Source organism: Choloepus didactylus, chromosome 24 (genome assembly GCF_015220235.1).
Source record: "Choloepus didactylus isolate mChoDid1 chromosome 24, mChoDid1.pri, whole genome shotgun sequence".
Taxonomy (NCBI): Eukaryota; Metazoa; Chordata; class Mammalia; order Pilosa; family Megalonychidae; genus Choloepus; species Choloepus didactylus.
The window spans coordinates 9376170-9395663 of record NC_051330.1 but is presented as its reverse complement, the minus strand read 5'-3'; the positions used below and the strand labels follow the sequence as shown (position 1 = coordinate 9395663).

At 40.0% G+C, this 19494-nt stretch overlaps 1 protein-coding gene across 1 annotated transcript; it reads right to left on the bottom strand.

The window, feature by feature from the left end:
- Positions 1-3600: 3600 nt before the first annotated feature.
- Positions 3601-4680, bottom strand: GPR31 (G protein-coupled receptor 31). The gene has a single exon (XM_037817453.1). The coding sequence runs from the start codon at positions 4678-4680 to the stop codon at positions 3721-3723; it is 960 nt and encodes a 319-aa protein (XP_037673381.1). The 3' UTR covers positions 3601-3720.
- Positions 4681-19494: the final 14814 nt, after the last annotated feature.

Genomic DNA, 19494 nt, shown 5'->3' with positions numbered 1-19494 from the left:
GAGAGCTCCAAACTACCATACAAAGTATATTTTTAAAACAACATATTAAATAATTAATACAGGCTGTGCCAGTTTGGATGTATTATGTCCCCTAAAACGACATGTTCTTTGATGCAATCTTGTGGCAGCAGACATATTAATGTTGATTAGATTGGAATCCTTTGATTGAGTATTTCCGTGGCAAGACTTTTGATTAGATCATTTCCATAAACATGTTACCCTGCCCATTCAGGGTGGGTCTTAACTGAATCACTTGAGTCATATAAAAATGTTCACAGACAGAAGGACGTGCTGCAGCCAAGAGAGACACTTTGAAGAATGCACAGAAGCTGAGATTGGAGCTGAAACACAACCTGAGATCAGCCGTTGCCAGCCACATGCCTTCCCAGCTAACAGAGGTTTTCTGGATGCCATTGGCCTTCCTTTGGTGAAGCTATACTTATGTTGATACCTTCATTTGGACATTTTCATGACCTCAGACTGTAACTTTGTGACCAAATAAACTCCCTTTATAAAAGAGCCAATCCATTCCTTGTATTTTGCGTAATAGCAGCTTTAGCAAACTGGGACACAGGCTTTGGATTAACTTATTTATTTATTTATAGGAAAGTGTGTATTCTACACATTTATCAAGTACCCACTGCGTGCCAGGTCTTATGCAAAGTGTTGGGAATTCAAAGATGAATAGACTCTAAGCTAGCCTTCCAGGACCTGAGATACTGAGAAGAGATGCAGACAGGACAGATGTAAAACGCCCTGGGGGAGTGTCAGGGCTGTAAAGACGTCTTCACATGGAAGGCAGGAAGGTCTGCAGAGCTGAGACCAAAGAGGGGACGAATTCATGAGGCAGAGAGGAAAAAATTTCATGCAAAAGGTCCTGAATGGCAAAGGCGGAATCTGTTGGCTACTGGATTTTTGAAAGAGAAATCAACAAGATTAGCAGTAAGAATTTGTAAACAGTGATGGCATTATCTGCAGAAGGGAAAGCGATACATTGCTCAAATTGAAATTTGGGCTGTTTTCTCATCCTTTCTAGAGATGACAGAATCCATAGGGTGCTTGGAATTTTGCAGGACCCACAGATAAAATTGGCCCTGCTTTGCCACAATAAGAAGTAAGCCATAGGAGAAAAGAAACTAAAATTTGCGATTGGCAGCAAAATCATTGTGGTTTCTGAGACTCCTCATTTGCTCTCTATACACACTTTCCTTTTGAGTCATTTCCTTACTCAGAGAAAATAATTTGGAGAAGGAGAACCTAGTTAATCTGTGCTCTGGAAAGAAGAAAAGCCCTCTGATTGCAGTATGTGCAAGTGCTTCTTTGATTGGAGTGATGGGATGGAATGTTCAGCAAGCAATCCTCAGTTCACATTATCCTGGAATTTCAAATGTACAAAAATGTCCCATTTCACAGATGTGTGGTGTGAAACTGAGGACAGACAGAATCTTTATGAAAGATCTAAAGGGGAGTTACTAGAAAAAGAATGATAATAAATCTTTAATTTGACTTAATTTTCCAACATCTGGTTCTTTGAACTATATCACATGTCAGATTCCAAGCTGAAGACATAAAGATGGAAAATTGTGTCCCCAAAATTCCAAGCTGAAGACATAAAGATGGAAAATTGTGTCCCCAAAGGGTTCATAATCTGGTGGGGATGTAGACGAAGTTAATGGAATAAAAGTAGTAATTTAAAAACAGCCAAGTAATATCTACTGGATGCTTATGTGGCTCCAGACTCAGTGCTAAATGTTTCATGTACTATTTTATTCAATCCCCACAGTAATCCCATGCGAGAGGTTTTATGTCACCCCCTTTTTACAGATAAGGAAAGCTTGGAGAAGGTAGGTGATTTCTCAAGGTCACAAAGCTGGGAAGCAATGGAGCAGGATGTTGTCTCCAAAGACCCAGCTCCTGGTCTCCAACCAAGTGAGTCCAGCCTGGGCTGCACTTTGCTATTAATAAGGGGCCTTAGAAATATCAGAGTTCAGGTCCTTCTCTGACCAACCGAATCAGAAAGTCTGGGGCTGGGCGTTCTTAAAATACTCCCAGATGCCCTAAGCCTGCTGATCCCTACTGGGTGCAATATAGTGAACGTGGAGTAAGACCACGGCTCTGCCCAGGAAACTGTCAAGAAAGACCCTGATGGGGTGGCCATAATATGCTGAGACTTTTCCCAAAGGTGAGTGGGATTTTGCCATGGGAGAGGGGAGGCACACAGCCAGCTGCAGCTTTCCTGGTCAGGGACAGCCCAGCATCAAGATCCAAAGTCCTCAGAGGACGTGCACGCTTAGGAAAGAGTTAGCAGTCGCCTGTAGCTTCTTAGCAGCTTGGAGCTGGACAGCAAACCTTTTCAGATGAATTGTTGTCTGACTGGTTTTATCCCCAAAGAGGCAGACGTTGTTTCCCGGACACCTGTCAGGTGGTTGTGTGATTTTACACCGATGTAGAGGGTTGTGGATCTGAATGTTCATCAGTAGGAAAATGACTGTCACTTCTGAATAGATTATTGTGTGATCAAGTAAGAATGCTTATGGGGAGTTTGATCAAAATATGGAAAATGTTTATGTTAAAATGCTAGGTTAAAAAAAGGGGGGCATTCAAAATTGGATGTGCAGTAAAGTAAGATCAGGGGAAGAAAATTGGAGACATTTCTTCTCAGTTGAAAGGGAAGACAGCAGGCACAGGATAGAATGTGTTCCCACTGGAGGAATTTATTCAGACATTTCCCATTTCCCTGTGCAACTGAGGCAGAAACACCCAGTGACTCGGGGGCTAGAGGCTGGAGCCCCTTCTATGTGGTGGGTACTCCCAGCTCTGTGCGAGTCCCCATGCACCTTACTCTACAAGTCACATCATGAAAGAGGACTGGAAATTATCATTTCTAAGTGCAGTTTGATATATTGTGCTGGGCATTTCTCCCAGAAGACATAAAGTACTGTAACATTTTTTTTTTTTAACTTGGGTGGAAGCAAAGTAAGTTTCAAAGGCATTTAGACATTCAAGCTTTAAACAAAACAAAACAGTTCCAGGACATTCTGGGGAAATCTAGAAGGAAATGGTTTCTTATAATAAACTAGGAAACTAACTGTATTGTCTTCGACACACTGTGATTTATAAAAATGAAGCAAACTTTTAAACAAGTCAAAGAGTTATGTGATAAATAAAGCAGAGGATAGCATATGATGACTTATAGATATTGGAAGCTCCTTTTTAGAAACCTAAAGCACTTTTGCCTACAAATTTATCACAAGTCTGTGCAATAGGTGAGAAGAAAGCACGGATACTTTTTACATTTACAAGCACAGAAAATGAAAATGACTTGCCACATCCAACAGTGTCAGAAAAATACCAGCTCTTCAGCCTTCTTCTCCCCAATTGCTGATCCATCAAATGAAATTTTTTCAAATATGGAGGTAATATAAAGTACCTGCCTGGGTTTACAATTCAGCAATTTAATCTGCACCATAATGCTGTACAAAAGAGACTCTAGCTTGCCAGTTTTGATTTGCTACTTTATAATGCAAAACAATAGAAGGAAATCCTAGTAAACAAAGTATGTAAAAAAACTGAAGCAGTCATACCAAAGTTTTGGTCCCAATCTTTGTAGTGCAGTCTCAGCAGATTTCCACTTCCTCTGGAATTGTACAGTAATAATAATTATTATTTAGATCCCAGGTAGTTCTTATAAAAAAGGGAGTTGAGGAAGTAATGCTGTTCTCAGGAATATGAGTCCTTGAGTTCAAAACTCTGAGGTTCTGCTTCTTTCCTTCTGCCTCTGAAAGTGCTGAAGACCCTCCTGTAGGAATATCTGAAAGTTGGGTTCGAGAAGCAGTAAACCAATGGGTTCAGGACGCTGTTGAGGTAGGTGAGGCTGCCTGTTACATCGGACGCCTGCACCATGGCTTTCAAGACCCTGCAGCTTGCCGACCGCCCGAAGATGTCCATAAAGATTCTGGCCAGGAAACTGGGCAGAAAACAAACTCCAAAGAGGACCACCACCACCGTCACCAGCGCCCTGGCCCGATGAAGCTTGGGCTGTTTTTCTGGGTCCCGGAGCCTCGTCTGGAGGGTCCTGATGATTCCAGCATTGCAGAACAAGATGAGGCCGAAGGGAAGAATAAACTGAAGAAAGAAGAGTGTTTCCTGCCAAATGACACTGGAGGAGAACTCTTCCAGGGGGTAGACACTGTAGCATTCAGTCCGATTCTTGGCACCCTCATAAACAAATAAGCTTTGATGGGAGACGGCTGCCATCAGGAGCCAGACAAAGACGGAGACCCCCCGGGCGGACCGAGGGGAGATGAGGTTGATCCTACACCAAGGGTGGACCACCCTCAAATAACGGTCTAGAGCCACGGCGGTGAGGAAGGTGACCCCTACTCCACGACTCAGTGTCAGCAGGAAGTGCAGGGTTTGGCAAGACGTGTGTCCAAAGCTCCACTTCTTGTGTCTGAGGTAGAAGATGACAGCCAAGGGCAGGCAGACGGTCAACAGGAGGTCGGCGATGACCAGGTTGAACAGGTAGACGACGTAGGGCTTCCACACCTTGAGTCTACAGAAGAAGGTCCACAGTGCGATGGCATTGCCCATCAGCCCCAGCCCAAACTCCAGCATCAGCAGTGCTGCCACGGATGTGGCAATCACGTCGCTGTGAACAGAGCAGTTTGAGAGAAGCATCTCTCTGCTCTGTCTGCCCCTGGGTAGGACACGAGGAGAGCAAAATGCAAGGGAAGGGAACTGCTAGTTAGGCTCTTTCCCACTAAAGGAAAGAAAAAGTCTTTTTCCTGCCACTGAGTAGACAAGTTCTGCATTTCTCCAACCAGAAATAATAATGAACCAGCCTCAGAATAAATTCAAAAGCAAACTGAAATCTGTCTGGGAAAGAGGATCTGCGGAGGGAAAAACACTTGCAGTTTTGCTTGGCCCTAAAAAAAAGGGAAATTGTGTTTCATTTCACATTGCTGGGCAGTAAAGTTGAAGCAAGAATGTCATGAGAATATTTTTATCGTTGACTTTTTGGTGAAGGTATGGTTAAATGTTTCATCTTGAAGAGTTGCCTAGACTCTCTTTGGTCAGATTTTTTTTTTTTTTTAATTCCCTGATAAACCTAGGTCTTTCAGGGTTCCTTCCTCTTTCCTAATTGATCATCAGCATAGATTCAATTGTTGATAGACTTTGCCGTAATCACTAACATAATTGTTCCACATTCATTCAATCCACAAATAGGCCTTAAAATATGACTTTTACCCAAACCTTGCCTTGCTGTCAAAGAATTATATCTAATTGCTTAAAGGTGCTCCCTTTTAGCTTAGTCCCAAATAAAGGATCATCCCACCTATGTAGTGTTTTTCTCATAGATAGAGCTAACATTTATTTATGTGTTTAAAGAATTGCAAAATTGCCTTCTCATCCAGTTCAAGCAATGACTAAAGTTACTGTTGGCTTTTCATTAGGTTGTGGAGTCGCCAACCTAACTGAACTTTAAATCTATTTTAAAGTTAAAGAACATTTCCAGCTCAATAGATTTAAATTTTGAGGAAGGTTAAGCACTATCTGAAATATATCAGACACACATGCACTTGTGTGAAACTGGCTGAGACTGATATTTTGGAAGTGCATCCCCATTGTTCTAAATATGCTTATACTTAGGTCTTTACTGTTGTTCTCTTTGAATCAAGAAAACAAAGAAACGCCCCCTATCGCATTCTCCAAATGGAGACGGTAATTCACAGGTTGAAGTAAAATCATCATATGCTTATGGGGCCAAAGAAGTGTTTTGCAAAAGGACTTGTCTTGTTTTTGACTCAAAATGCTCTCTGAATATCTAGCAGATATATATTTTTAAAATTCAGTTTTATTGAGATATATTCACGTACCTTACAATCATCCATGGTGTACAATCAACTGTTCACAGCACCATCATATAGTTGTGCATTCATCACCCAAATCTATTTTTGAACATTTTCCTTACATCAGAATCAGAATAAGAATAAAAAATAAAAGTAAAAAAAGAACACCCAAAACATCCCCCCATCCCACCCTATTTTTCATTTAGTTTTTGTCCCCATTTTATTACTCATCCATCCATACACTGGATAAAGGGAGTGTGATCCACAAGGTTTTCACAATCACACTGTCACCCCTTGTAAGTTACACTGTTACACAATCATCTTCAGGAGTCCAGACTACAGGGTTAGAGTTTGGTAGTTTCAGGTATTTACTTCTAGCTATTCCAGTACATTAAAACCTAAGAGGTGTTATCTATATAGTGCATAAGAATGTCCACCAGAATGACCTCTCGACTCCATCTGGAATCTCTCAGCCATTGAAACTTTATTTAGTTCCATTTCACATCCCCCTTTTGGTCAAGAAGATGTTCTCAATCCCACAATACTGGGTCCAGATTCATCCCCGGGAGTCATATCCTGCGTTGCCAGGGAGATTTACACCCTTGGGAGTAGTTCCCACGTATGGGGGAGGGCAGTGAGTTCACCTGCCGAGGTGGCTTAGTTAGAGAGAGAGAGGCCACATCTGAGCAACAAAGAGGCACTCAGGGGGAGACTCTTAGGCACAGTTATAAGCAGGTTGAGCCTCTCCTTTGCAGTAATGAGCTTCATAAGGTCGAGTCCTGAGATAGAGGGCTCGGCACATCAAACCACCAGTCCCCAGTGTTTGTGAGAACATCAGCAACCATCCAGGTGAGGAAGCCCAACACCTCCGCATCCTACCCCAACTCCTCAGGGGGGCCCCGAATATATATTTTTATTCCCCACCCAAATTACTTTGGGATGTGTTCTAGCAGATATTTTAAATGTTACTTCCCTTTCAATGCCAAAATTGGGGGCATTTTTAGGCACTTACAGCAGGCTGACAGCTTTCTGAATCCTCATACCAGAGGGACAGTAGGATCAAGAGAAGGTAATGAGCTATGAAGGAGTCACAGTTTGGGGGATATGGTGGTGTCACAGGGAGCCAGTCATCCCAAAATTTACAGATGGAGTCAGAAGAGAGGAGCAGGATCACAGCCTCTCTTCTTGGGCAAGTGTTGTAGATTCTTGCACTGTTCTCAGGGTTGGAAAATTAAAAATAATAGGTTTTTCCAGAAGGAAGTCAGCAGTTGTGTGGTGGCTGTAGGGTGACTTCTGAGGAGAGTTGGTGAGGGAATGCTGTCATCTGGGAATGCTTCTGTTTGGACTGTAATGGAGTAGATTTACCCACTCACCTCCTTGAGTGGGTTCAAATTCTGGGTCTTCAGGTTCCCATCCTTGAAAGGTCAAAGATGCAAAAGTAACAACAAGATATTAGAAGAAGGAGGAGGATAAATGTACTTTCCCCTATTTTTCACTAAAAGAGAAAGAAAAGAAACAACAATGAGCAAGCCCAGAGGGAAAACACATGTCAGGGTCTTCTTATAACTTGCCAAGTCCCTGTCCCTTCCTGTCTCCCACATGATGTTTCATGGTGGCATGCCCAATAGCGTAAATGTTGAGATTTTGGCCTCTTTGGTTCTTGTCTGTATATGACTTGAAATGGGGCTTTTCTGTGTTTAGGTGGTTTGATACAAGTAGAGAAAAGGATCTCAGAAACTGTCGCTGGAATTGAGGCCACGAACGATTAAGAGGCATTGAAACTTGCAGAAATTTTGTAGGATCCCAAAGTAAGTCAGGTGACATAGGAGTAGAATGGAGAGGAAGTGGTTGTGTGTGTGCACATGTGTGTGTGTACACAAAGCAAGTCATTCTTATATGAGTACATATGTTAGAGAGACAGAGAGAGGACAAGTCATCACATATATGTGTATTTTTTCCTCTCTTATTTCCTTATAAACTAGTTGCCAAAGCTGCTGGAACAGACTACCGTAAACTTAGTCACGTAAAGCAATACAAATTTATTATCCTGCAGTGCTTGAGGAAAGCTGTCTGAAATTTGTCTTCCTGGGCTAAAACTGAGATGGTGGCCAGGCTGCACTGCTTCTGGAGGCTTGAGGGAAGACTCTGCTCCTTCCCTTTCCTGGCTTCTAGGGGTGGCTGCATTCCTTGGCTTGTGGCCCCTAATTCCATCTGCACAGCCACCACTGGTATCCGTCCATGTTCTGATTCCGTTGTCACGTCTCCCAATCTGACTCTCTCTGGCTCCTTCTTTCCCATGTGATGACACTGGGCTCACTTGGCTAAGCAGGAAAATCTCCCTGTCACACCTGGCTTTTGTATGTGTTTGATTTAATTTAATTTTTTTTTTTTTGCCATGTAAAGTAATATTCACAGTTCTAAGGAGTAGGACACAGACATCTTTGGAGGGGTCCATTCTGCCTACCTTGATTTGCATCTTAGAATATGCTTTCTTGGTGTGAGAGAAAAGACACCTGGAAATTGCAGGTAACACACAGTCTATCTCATCTACGTCACGTTTTTCCAAAGGGAGTGATGCCTGTAGGAATGTAATTCTCCAGGTTGCAAGGTTAAGCACTGTGCAATGGGTCTATGCTAATGTTCTGAGTATTCAATTGATCACTCCAAACAGGCTGGCTTTTTCTCATGTTTAAACACACAGGTTAATGATTTAGTTTGTAAATTTATAGTTATTTTCAGATTATAAAAGTAATATACTCCATTATAGAGAATATAGAAAGATGTAACATAAAATAGAAAAACAATTAACAGCCACTCATAATACCACCACCTAGACACAGCTCCTGCTAAAATGTTGGTAAATTTTCTTCCAGTATTTTACACAAACAGAACAAACAAGTCTGGGATGCCACTCTATAAACTGTTTTGTATTGTGGATTTTCTTTTTCTCCATTAATCTGAAATCATAAATAGTTTCTCATATCATTAAGCAGTTTTCCAAATATTTAGAATGTTAAGAAGTCATCATAAGCATACTGAAATGAATATCCTTCTAGCTAAATCTTTGTTCACATCATTAATCATTGCTTTAGGAAAGATTCCAAGATTCCTTTGTGTCAAAGGATATTAGGAGCATTTTAGGATGTGTTTGATTTTAATTTTTCTTGCTTGTTTTTTAATAATTAGGTGTAAAGCTGAGAAAGACTATTTCACATTCTTTTTGTTTTATTTCTAGAACTATTGGCCAGGAATTGGGGAAAGAAAAAAAAAAAACTTTGGAAGAATTTGTTCAGGAACAACTTAAAGTGGATTCACAAATAATAGAAAATTATATCGTCTCACAAAGAGCAGGTACGAATCCTTAACACAGATTTGCTATTGAATATTTTCCTGTGTCCCTTGGGGATGCTTTTGCATCCTATGAAAGATGTAGCCCTATTAGTTTATCAGAAGCCTGAAGAGTTGAAACATTAATGGGAGTATTTTAAATTCTAATTAAAATTTATTTTATATAAGACTGATTTTTATTAGGCTCAGCTCAATTTCCCTTCAACTCTAGGCCCTTGTATTCTGGCTACTGGAAGCGTGAGTTTTAGGGTTAGTCCCTCATTTTCCTACTTCTCAGGCTTGTGGTCACACACAGTCCCTGTCAATTTCCTGAGCTACGACACCAGCCAAGCAAGCCCAGTGGGGATGAGTGGTTTGCCTTCCACTGGAATTGGGAGTGGGCTCTGAAGGCTTAAAGCTAAAGAGAATCATATGCATTTTACCAATCAAGGATTTCTCTTCATTTATCTTTATCTACCATGGAATGAAAACTGAAATCATACTCAATTTTAAAGCCTAACAGTTTTGGGGGACCCAAAGAGAAAAAGGCCCTGTGAGCAGATACTTGGAAGGCAGAGGTGACATCCAGGAGACGTGGATCTACCCTCATATGCCAACTCCCATGGCAGAGAGCACAGGGGAGAGGAGGAGAAGAGGAGCCGGTGCTCACAGAGGACTTCGTTCAGGACCGACTGGGACTCTCGACCTGAGACTTATATCAGGGTTAGAGAAGGTAAGCGATGCATTTAAAATTATGCTCCAAAGTAAAATGTCTTGGTTAGAGTAAACTCCATGCTATCTAGTGTGTGTGTGTGTGTGTGTTTAGGTTTTTTTCATTCTTAAATTTTTTATTTTGAAATAATTTCAAACTTATAGAGCAGTTGCAAAAATAATACAAAACCCATACGGAAAACTCCAACATACCCCACCCAGATGACCAGATCCACCAACTTTTAACATTTTGCCAAATTTGTCATCTATCTGTCTGTCTATCCAGCTATCTATCTATCTGATTATCTATCTTTTTCCTAAACGTTTGCTTGTAGGTTGTATACATTGCGCTCTTTGAACACTTAATACTTCCATGTACATCTCCTAAGAACAAGGATATTTACATATGTAACCACCTTAAGTGCAGTTTCCAAGTTCAAGAAATTTAACGTTGAAGTGAAGCTCACAGTCTGTACTCCTGTTTCTCCATATGTCCCAATATTGTCCTTTTTTTGGCCTTTTCTCCTTCATTGTTAGATGAAGTCCAGGATCATATATTGCATTTGTTGTTGTCTCTTTAGTTGCTCTTTTTTCTAAAACTGTGGAAACATACGTACAAGATAAACTCCCATTTTAACCACTCCCAGGCACACCATCCAGTGGGATTAATTACATTCACCATGTTGAGCTGCCCTCACCACCATTACCAGGATTTTCCCATCCCCCCAAACAGAAACCCTGCACCCGTTATGCATTAACTCCCCACTCTCCCTCCTCCCTCCTGCTCCTGGTAACCTGTACTCTACTTTCTGTTTCTATGAAGTTGCATATTCCAGCTTTTCATATAAGTGTAGCCATACACTATCTTTCCCTTTATGTCTGACTTATTGCAATCCACACGATGTCTTCAAGGTTCATTGATGTAGTAGCAAGTAGCAGGACTTCCTTCCTTTTTCAGGTTAATATTCCATTGTACGTATATAATACATTTTGTTTATCTATGTCTGCTCTTGGGCACTGGGGTTGCTTCCACATCTGGCTATTGTGAATAACGCTGCTGTGAATCTTTGTGTACGAGCATCTGTCCAAGTCCTTGCTTTCAATTCTTTGGGGTATTTACTGAAAAGTTGGAATGCTAGGTCATATGGTGGTTTTAAATTTAACATTTTGAGGAACTGCCAAGCTGTTTTCCACAGCAGTTGCACTATTTTATATTTCCACCAACGACGTATTTCTTCACACACTCTCACCAGAACATAATGATAGGTATTCTAGTGGATATAAGGTGGTTTTGATTTACATTTTCCTAACAGCTAATGATGTTGAGCATCTTTTCATGTGCTTGATTGGCCATTTGTATGTCTTCTTTGGAGAAATGTCTATTCTGGTGTTTTGCCCAGTTTTAAATTGGATTGCTGTCTTTTTGTTGCTGAGTTGTAGGAGTTCTTTATATATTATGGATATAAAGTCTTTCTTTTTAGATATATAGTTTCTAACTCTTTTCTTGCATTTTGTTGTTTGTCTTTTTAGCTTTATCGATAATGTCCCTTGATGTGCAAAAGGTTTAAATTCCATGAAGTCCCATTTATCAATTTTTTCTTTTGTTGCTCTTGCTTCCCGCCGGTTTTCCCATCACCATTTGCTGAAGAGACTATTCTTTCCCCACTGAGTGAACTTGGCTCCCTTGGCAAAAATCCATGGGGCATAGATGTGTAGGTTTATTTCTGCATTCTCAGTTCAATTCCATTGGTCTATATGTCTGTCTTTGTGCCAGTACCATACTGTTTTGATTACTATAGCTTTGTAATAAGTTTTGAAATTGGGAAGTGTGAGTTCTCCCATTTTGTTCTTTTTCAAGATGATTTTGGCTATTGGAGTCCCTTGCCCTTCCATGGGAATTTGATGATTAGTTTTTCTTTTCTCTATTCCATTATGATAACCTAGATTGTACTATGCACATGATATTGGTGAATAGCTTATATTCAAGAAATTAGAAAATAATAAAGGACAGAATAGAAACAGGTTGCATCAATCTTTTTTCTGTCATTGATGATTCAGAAGGTCCGTGATTTTGTAGCACTTCAAAACCAACATTATGAATAGCAGTTCTCATTTTTTGCCACTATTTAGAAAGTTCTGGTTAACCAAGCTCTGACTGGGTAAATACCAAGTCACAAAATATTTACTGAAACTTCTCAAGATGCAGTAAACTGCTGTGTCTTATGTGAGGACTTTCAGTTAAAGTAACAATTAGATCTTGCTGGAAAGTAGCTGTCAGATGCCCCCTTTAGTTAGTTGTATTCTTCATGAAGCTGTTAGATGTTACACAACACCTCATGCTTCCCAGGGACTCGAAACTGCCAAGTCCCGAAATCTGTGAAAGTGAAATCGATTTCCCATTATGCTGAATCATGGGCCTTGGCCGTTCGACCTCGCTATTGTGTCACAAATTGGTGCTCAGTTCTGAGAAAAGGGGCAAGAAAAATCAGATTCAAATCCTGTATTAAATGACTTGTCCAGGATCAAATAAACCTTTTGAGGTGGAAGCTACATTACAGTACTAATCATCTGATTCCCAGCTTAGGACATCTTTCTATACCCATTCTCTCTCAAACATGTCTGTATCTGTGCCACATATTAAGCAGATTCAGGGAAAAATAATTATAATTAGATGACATGAATATGGACACAATGAATATGAATTCACAATGAATATGAGCCAATGCAGCATCTCAAACTACCGCAAGGAACAGCACGACACCCCCATTAGTAGTAGGAATATTTTTATATGTCTTTATTGGGCTTTCAAGTTAATAATAGATGAAATTAATTGTGTTTTATTTATAAATGCTGTAGATTTAAAATCTCATAGAAAAGTACTTAAATTCAACAAACTGCACAGCTTCAAAGTAAAGATACAGAGGACCCTAAATATTGACTTTTTCTAGCTCTTTCTGGTTCTAGTTCTAAGATAGATTTTGGGAATAACTTTAATTTCTTTGCATGACCATAATAAAGAAATATGAAGCCTGATCTACTACATTTTTTTTAAAGCTTTCTTTTTATCAAATTCTAAATACACATAACTTAAAGAACCAAGAAGTTCTGCAAGGTTTGTAGTAGAAACAGCAGACACCAGTCGACACCTCCATCTTGCCCCTCTTCAAGAGGGAACCACTTTCACATTTTATTGTTTTAGTTGTTGTTGTTTAGGAATTTGTAAAGCTGGGATCAATGCTTTTTTTCTTCCCTCCAGCTTTTTATTTTGAAATATATCAAACTCACAGAAAAGATCAAGAATATGTAACAAACATATTGTGCCCTTCACCTAGATTTAATAATTGGCCACATTGTGTCATATTTTCTAGATCTCCACTCTGGCTCTCTCAATATATATACATATGTGTGTATATATGGCATGTGTATATATTTTGTTAAATCATTTGATATCTAATTCCAGGCATCATGACATTTGACCCCTAAGTGCCTCAACATATGTCTCCTAAAAAGAAGGACATTCCCTTACTTAACCCTAATATGTAAGCACATTCAGAAAATGGAAATTGATACAGTATAATCATTTACTATATAGTCTATATTCACTTTTCCCCATCATTGTCCCAATGATGTCTTTTACATGTGGCTTTCTTCTTTCTCTTTCTCCTCCCTTCCTCTTTGTCCTCCTCCTTTATATCCTCCTCCTCCTTATTGTCAGGTCTCTTTAGGGTCTTTTAATTTAGGACCATTCATCAGCACCCCACCCCACCCTGTTTTTCTTTTGGGTCTTTTCCTTATTGACATGTTAGAAGCGGGCAGGCCAGTAGTTTTCCAGAAAGTTCCTCTATATAGATTTCTCTTATTGTTTCCTTATGGCAAATATAAAATTTGGATGCAATTTTCTATCAAGTTGGAAAATCCAGAAATATACCCCCCACTCAAATTACTACTTCCTTAATATATAGATGAGACCTTCTCTGTCTTTGAGTAGTATTTTTATTTAATGTTAAACTTTATGACAAGAAAACACTTTTAATATCAAATAGTTCCAATGTCAAACATACAAATTTTTTGTTGTATTTTTAATAAGGCACTGCCATACTCAAATAGAGACTTCCTACACCAAGGACTAGGAGAGAATTCACCTAAGCTTAAGCAAGTCATTAAGCCTTTTCTTAAATAAACTTAAACCAACTTTTGTGTATATCTTTGATGGTTTCCATCAAGGAAATAGACTATATTTGTAAGGCATGCCAGGTTTCTGTTAACGGTTATGTAACAGGTGCCCCAAGATGCTTCCAAGTCAACTTTAGCCTGCCGATAATCAGACCTCTGAAGCATCGAATAAAAATGCAACATCTAATAAGAACAGGGCTCTTGCTTTACTGGTGAAGCCCTAACACTGCTGCCCTCACCCCTTTCTGCTCCTCTGTAGACATTTCTGCCACAGAGCAGGCGTCCTGACCCATCACTGCTCCAGCTGGGCCGCAGTGTTTTGGATAATGAAATATCCTCCTAGTGACGACACTCTTTTTCAGGCATGAATGACCAAGCTATTTGCTAAAATGCTAGTGCTTTAAAAAGAACAATGAAACAACCCACAGTATAATGAAATATGTATCAGAAACTATACATAGTTTTGAAATGACGGAAGTCATATTTAGAGCAAGATTGAAAAGAAATAGAACACGTAGTCTCAATGTGGTATTTTCTTGACTCTAATCACTACTTATGCCAATCTTGACTTCCCATATTCTTATTGAGAAACTTTCCATTTCTCCTAATTCACGTACTTTCAGATTAACAAAAAACAATGCAACTTCTTGAAGTTCTCTCTCCTCTGTGGCCTCTTCAGCACTGATGCTGAAAGTCTTGGGTCGGTTTTAACTTACCTGATTGGCTTTTCCAAAAGATAAATATCTCCTGACTCCTGCTGCTACCTCCGCCTTCCCTCCTTTTGTATTTAGTCTTAGATGCTTACTTGCTACATAATTTCCTTTGTAGTTACTTGGGTCCCACTACAAAAAGAACACCAGGGGAAAAAAAAAAAGCACAATAGATTGCTAACAATCATTAAACATTGTCCTCCATTCAGGGAGAAAAAAAAAAGACCATATAATGAAAATAGTCAATATTGTGGCTCTAATAGTTTTAATAAATTTCCTAACCTTTTTGTTTAAAGGAGAAATTTTTCTATTTTCTATCTTTACAAAGTATCATGAATAGAATGTGTTTATAGAATGTGTCATCATACCCAGATTCAGTTCACAAAAACAGAAACATGGAGTTTTGAGTACATTAAAATGTATCAAAACACTCTAATGTTGCTTTTCCAAAATGAGTAAACAACAGGAAAACTGAGGTAGAAGTAACTGTTTTATCTTGCTGTTTTATATCTATTGCACATTACAGCTACTGGTAATAATATTAGCGATATTTTAAAATCCACCTGTGGGTTATGTCTCAGTGTTTTTGTATTTCTTCTTCCCTCCACAAATCATGAGCTTTACCATAATAATTTTTTGGTAGCTTCAGGATCTCAGAACAGTTCTTTGTATTCCATTGTTATCTACTAATTATCTGTTAGCTGAGGTGTAAGAGTAGCAGATAATAAAACATGGTGTATGAGCACTATGTCATTCCTTGCATGACACACACCACTCAATTTACTTCGTTTTCTGACATTTCATCATCCATTAATTTACCACATTGCCTTAGGTTAGAGGTGTAAATAAACTTACATGTGGGGAATTGTCATCTTGATTTTGTTTTGGTAATTCACAAATCACATGCCTCATTTGTAGTGAGGATATTTTCTTTTGTCAAATGAGACACTGCTTTAAAAGTAATCCTTTAAAGTGGGAATCAAAAAAATTAAATACTTAAAAAAATATTTCTGCTGCCACTTTAAGCAGCAGACTGTGGAACGGTCTGATGGTTTTCAAAACATGAGTGAAACACATGTTGTGGTTTCATCTACAGAACGTTCAGACCAGAACAGCCCCTAGAAAATCCTTCCTCAAATGCAGTGAGGGTAGTGCAAGGCTTGAACAGAAAAGGGTGAGCCTTGGCAAAGAGAACGGAAGGGACCCTGGAGTCCAAACGCCCAAGAGAGTTAGCTTTGACCAACGGCTGCGTGTGTGTTTGCAGTGAGCCAAGAATCCAGGGAAGTTTCAGCAAAGAAAATTCCCTGACCAAACCTGGGGGTCAGCACCCACATGGAGACCCCTGGTAAAGAGAGGGGACACCCGCGTCCCTCCCTCAAGGAGAAGATGCCTCAGATTGCAATTCAGGAAAGAATCAACAAAGCCTGCAGGAAACTGATGATGAAACCGCCCCGGTTGTGCCTGCTTTGTTATCCAGATGGAACAGTTCTGAGCTTTCACAACCTCAAGGACATAAAATTTATGGAGCCGAGGACGGTGAGAACCTGGGTCCTTGTGTGAACAGTGGAGAAAGATCCCCAGAGTCTCAAGTACAGAAAACCTTCTAGCAGAGTGAGCTTCTCAGAGTGGGGCTCTGGTACATGGAGAAATCTCCTTGACTCACCAGAAGGTGGTCCAGGTCTCCAGAAGGCAGAAGACAACCAGGAGACTCCCAAAGCTCCAAGCAGCCTCTCCCTTCAATGGGGCTGGACATCAGTCCAGCTCTCACCTCCCAAACGAAAATCACACTCCATCTCAGCATACCTCAGGGAATCCAGCAGGAGGCAGTTTCAAACATAAGAAAGTCAAGAACACAATAGTGAGAGAGAATACCCCATTCTTTGACCCAGAACATGCACACTAAAAAAACGGATGAGCTCCCTGGCTGCCGAAAACAGTGACGGAGGAGAAACAAGGAGAACCCATGGCAGGAGCAACCACCTTTTCTGGATGGAGACACATGTTCTTCAGGTTCCAGATCTCAGGGGCTTCCTGGCCACAGAACGTATGTTTCTTCAGAAGTGGGCCAAGCTGACCGAAAGAGAAGCTACTAGACATCCTGCCTTGGAATTCAAGAAGATATATTAGGGATAGCATAACCAGAGAAGGTATCTTACAGTCATGTTTATAGCAGGAAATAGCTTTAAATGGTCTCATATTTGAGTAAGTCTGAACCACCCTAAAATATTCATTCATTCAAGATATACATGTTTCCTGCCTATTGCATGCAAGTCACTTGCAGAATTATCCAATTGGCCAATGTCATGAGTAGGTTCAGATTGAAACTGAAACAGGCACACTTGGGGGCATCAAGCAAGTTCACTTATCCAAAGGTCATCATGAAAAGTCAGTGCAGAAAGAATATCCTGCAGAGAGTTCTGCAGAATTCTTCAACCACAGTGCAAGCTTCCTGGCCTCGCAGGCAAGTATTGAGAGGCAGTGATATAGTATGATCAAGAGAGGGTCCTGTGCTCCTGTGCTCTTCTCTCCATCTTTATATATCTTTAACTTTGCACTGCTGGGGAGGTTCTGAGGGCAAGCTTGCCTGGATGTATGATGGGGATCATTGATCCAGGTCAGGAGCAACTTGCTGATCTCGCTGAGGTTAGACAGGAGACAGTGTGACTATCAAACGGTCTAGTCCAGAGCATGGGGCACCTGGCTTCCCCTAGCTACCAATGGCTGATCCATGTAGAACTTGAACTCGGAGCCATGGAACTAGGAAGAGAGCCGGTCACCCAGAACTCTCTGGGAGTACCACCATTGGACCCCAAGCCAGCTATGCACCCTATCTGGCAGTACTGTTGTAGACCAAGGATCTCAGGATTTCTTGTCACACATTCTATAAGAATGCATGAGTATGCAAAAAGCTTCCTTTCATTCATTTTTAAAATATATGATTATTACGTATACAGGACCATGGATATAAAATGGTTGATTTTTTAAAAAAATCAGTTTTATTGAGATATATTCACATACCATCAATCATCCATGGTGTAAAATCGACTGTTCACAGTACCATCATATAGTTATGCGTTCATAACCACAGTATATTTATGAACATTTTCCTTACATCAGAAAGAATCAGAATAAGAATAAAAAAAAAAAAAGTAAAAAAGAACACCCAAATCATCCCTCCCCCATCCCACCCTGTTTTTAATTTAGTGTTTTGTCCCCATTTTTCTACTCATCCATCCATACACTGGATAAAGGGAGTGTGATCCACTAGGTTTTCACAATCACACTGTCACCCCTTGTAAGCTACATTGTTATACAATTGTCTCCAGGAGTCCAGACTACTTGGTTGGAGTTTGGTAGTTTCAGGTATTTACTTCTAGCTATTCCAATACATTAAAACCTAAGAGGTGTTATCTATATGGTGCATAAGAATGTCCACCAGAGTGACCTCTCGACTCCATTTGAAACCTCTCAGCTGCTGAAACTATTGCATCTCATTTTGCATCCCCCTTTTGGTCAAGAAGCTTCTCTCAATCCCATGATGCCAGGTCCAGATTCATCCCCAGGAGTCATATCCTGCGTTGCCAGGGAGATTTACACCCCTGGGAGTTGGGTCCCATGTAGCGGGAAGGGCAGTGAGTTATCTGCTGAGTGGGCTTAGAGAGAAAGAGAGGGATGGTTGATTTTTAACACCAAACCTTGGCTTTTCTATTTATTTCCCATCTACGTCATTAACACAAAAATTGTTTGAACAATTTAGGTGAAGAGGTATGTTGTGAAATGATGAAATTTGAATCATTTCTCTGGCTTGAAAGTGCATATTTTATCTTCTCATGATCTCTTCTTCTAGAAAGTAGTTTCAAAAGAAAGTTTATATATATTCTTTCAGGAACATAAGCTAAGATATAGTAAGTTCTTACTATATATCCATGTTGAAAACTTGATATTAAATGCATTGTTTATTTGGTTCATTGGGAGGGGGAATTCTGCTCTCTCTAATTTCCTATGTGGATAGATATATTCTACTTACTATGAGCTCACCACTTTGAAATCAAATATTTGTAAATACGTATTTATAATTTAAGTTTATAAAAATCATGAAGCTTGGTAATGTATTAGACTATGTGGGAAGGATGTGCCCCTTTAAGACAGAATCCATTTAGAATCCTTTGTTTTCTGGTTTTCTGGAGATGGGGTGGGACGAGGTCACGAGCAGTTTGGGAACAGACGAAGCCGAGATGAACTGGCCCAAGGCAGAAATGTTTTCCACCGACCAGGTGAGTTGATTAGGGCCCATTGGGATGGTCGAGGCAAGGGGTCTTATCTAGACCGAGGGGAGTGTAAAAGTTTGGGGTACAGGACCCTGGGATGTTCTCTTAGGGAAAAGGGAGGGAAGTGGCTTTTTCAGGTTTGCAAGAAATGATCATTTCCAGCCTCATTCTGAAAGAAGCTTTAATTCACAACTAAGGAAAGGATGATGGGACTATTCTTTACTCTTAGAAAGATACATCTGACTTGCTTTCGTCAAAAAACAAGGTTCTTTTTAATCAGCTTATTTTCTATCACTGTGGTTAAATTTTTTAATCTGATGTTTATATATTAGAATAAATTAAACGTTATGAATAAATACTGTCTGCTTATAACCAGGCGACACTTTGTCATAATTGGAATTGTCTTTGTGAATCTCTTTCCCCTAAGTTCTCAGGATTCCCATAAATCTCTTG

Excerpts from the sequence above, each read along its gene's own strand:
- GPR31 (XM_037817453.1), bottom strand. The coding sequence starts at position 4,680 with ATGCTTCTCTCAAACTGCTCTGTTCACAGCGACGTGATTGCCACATCC.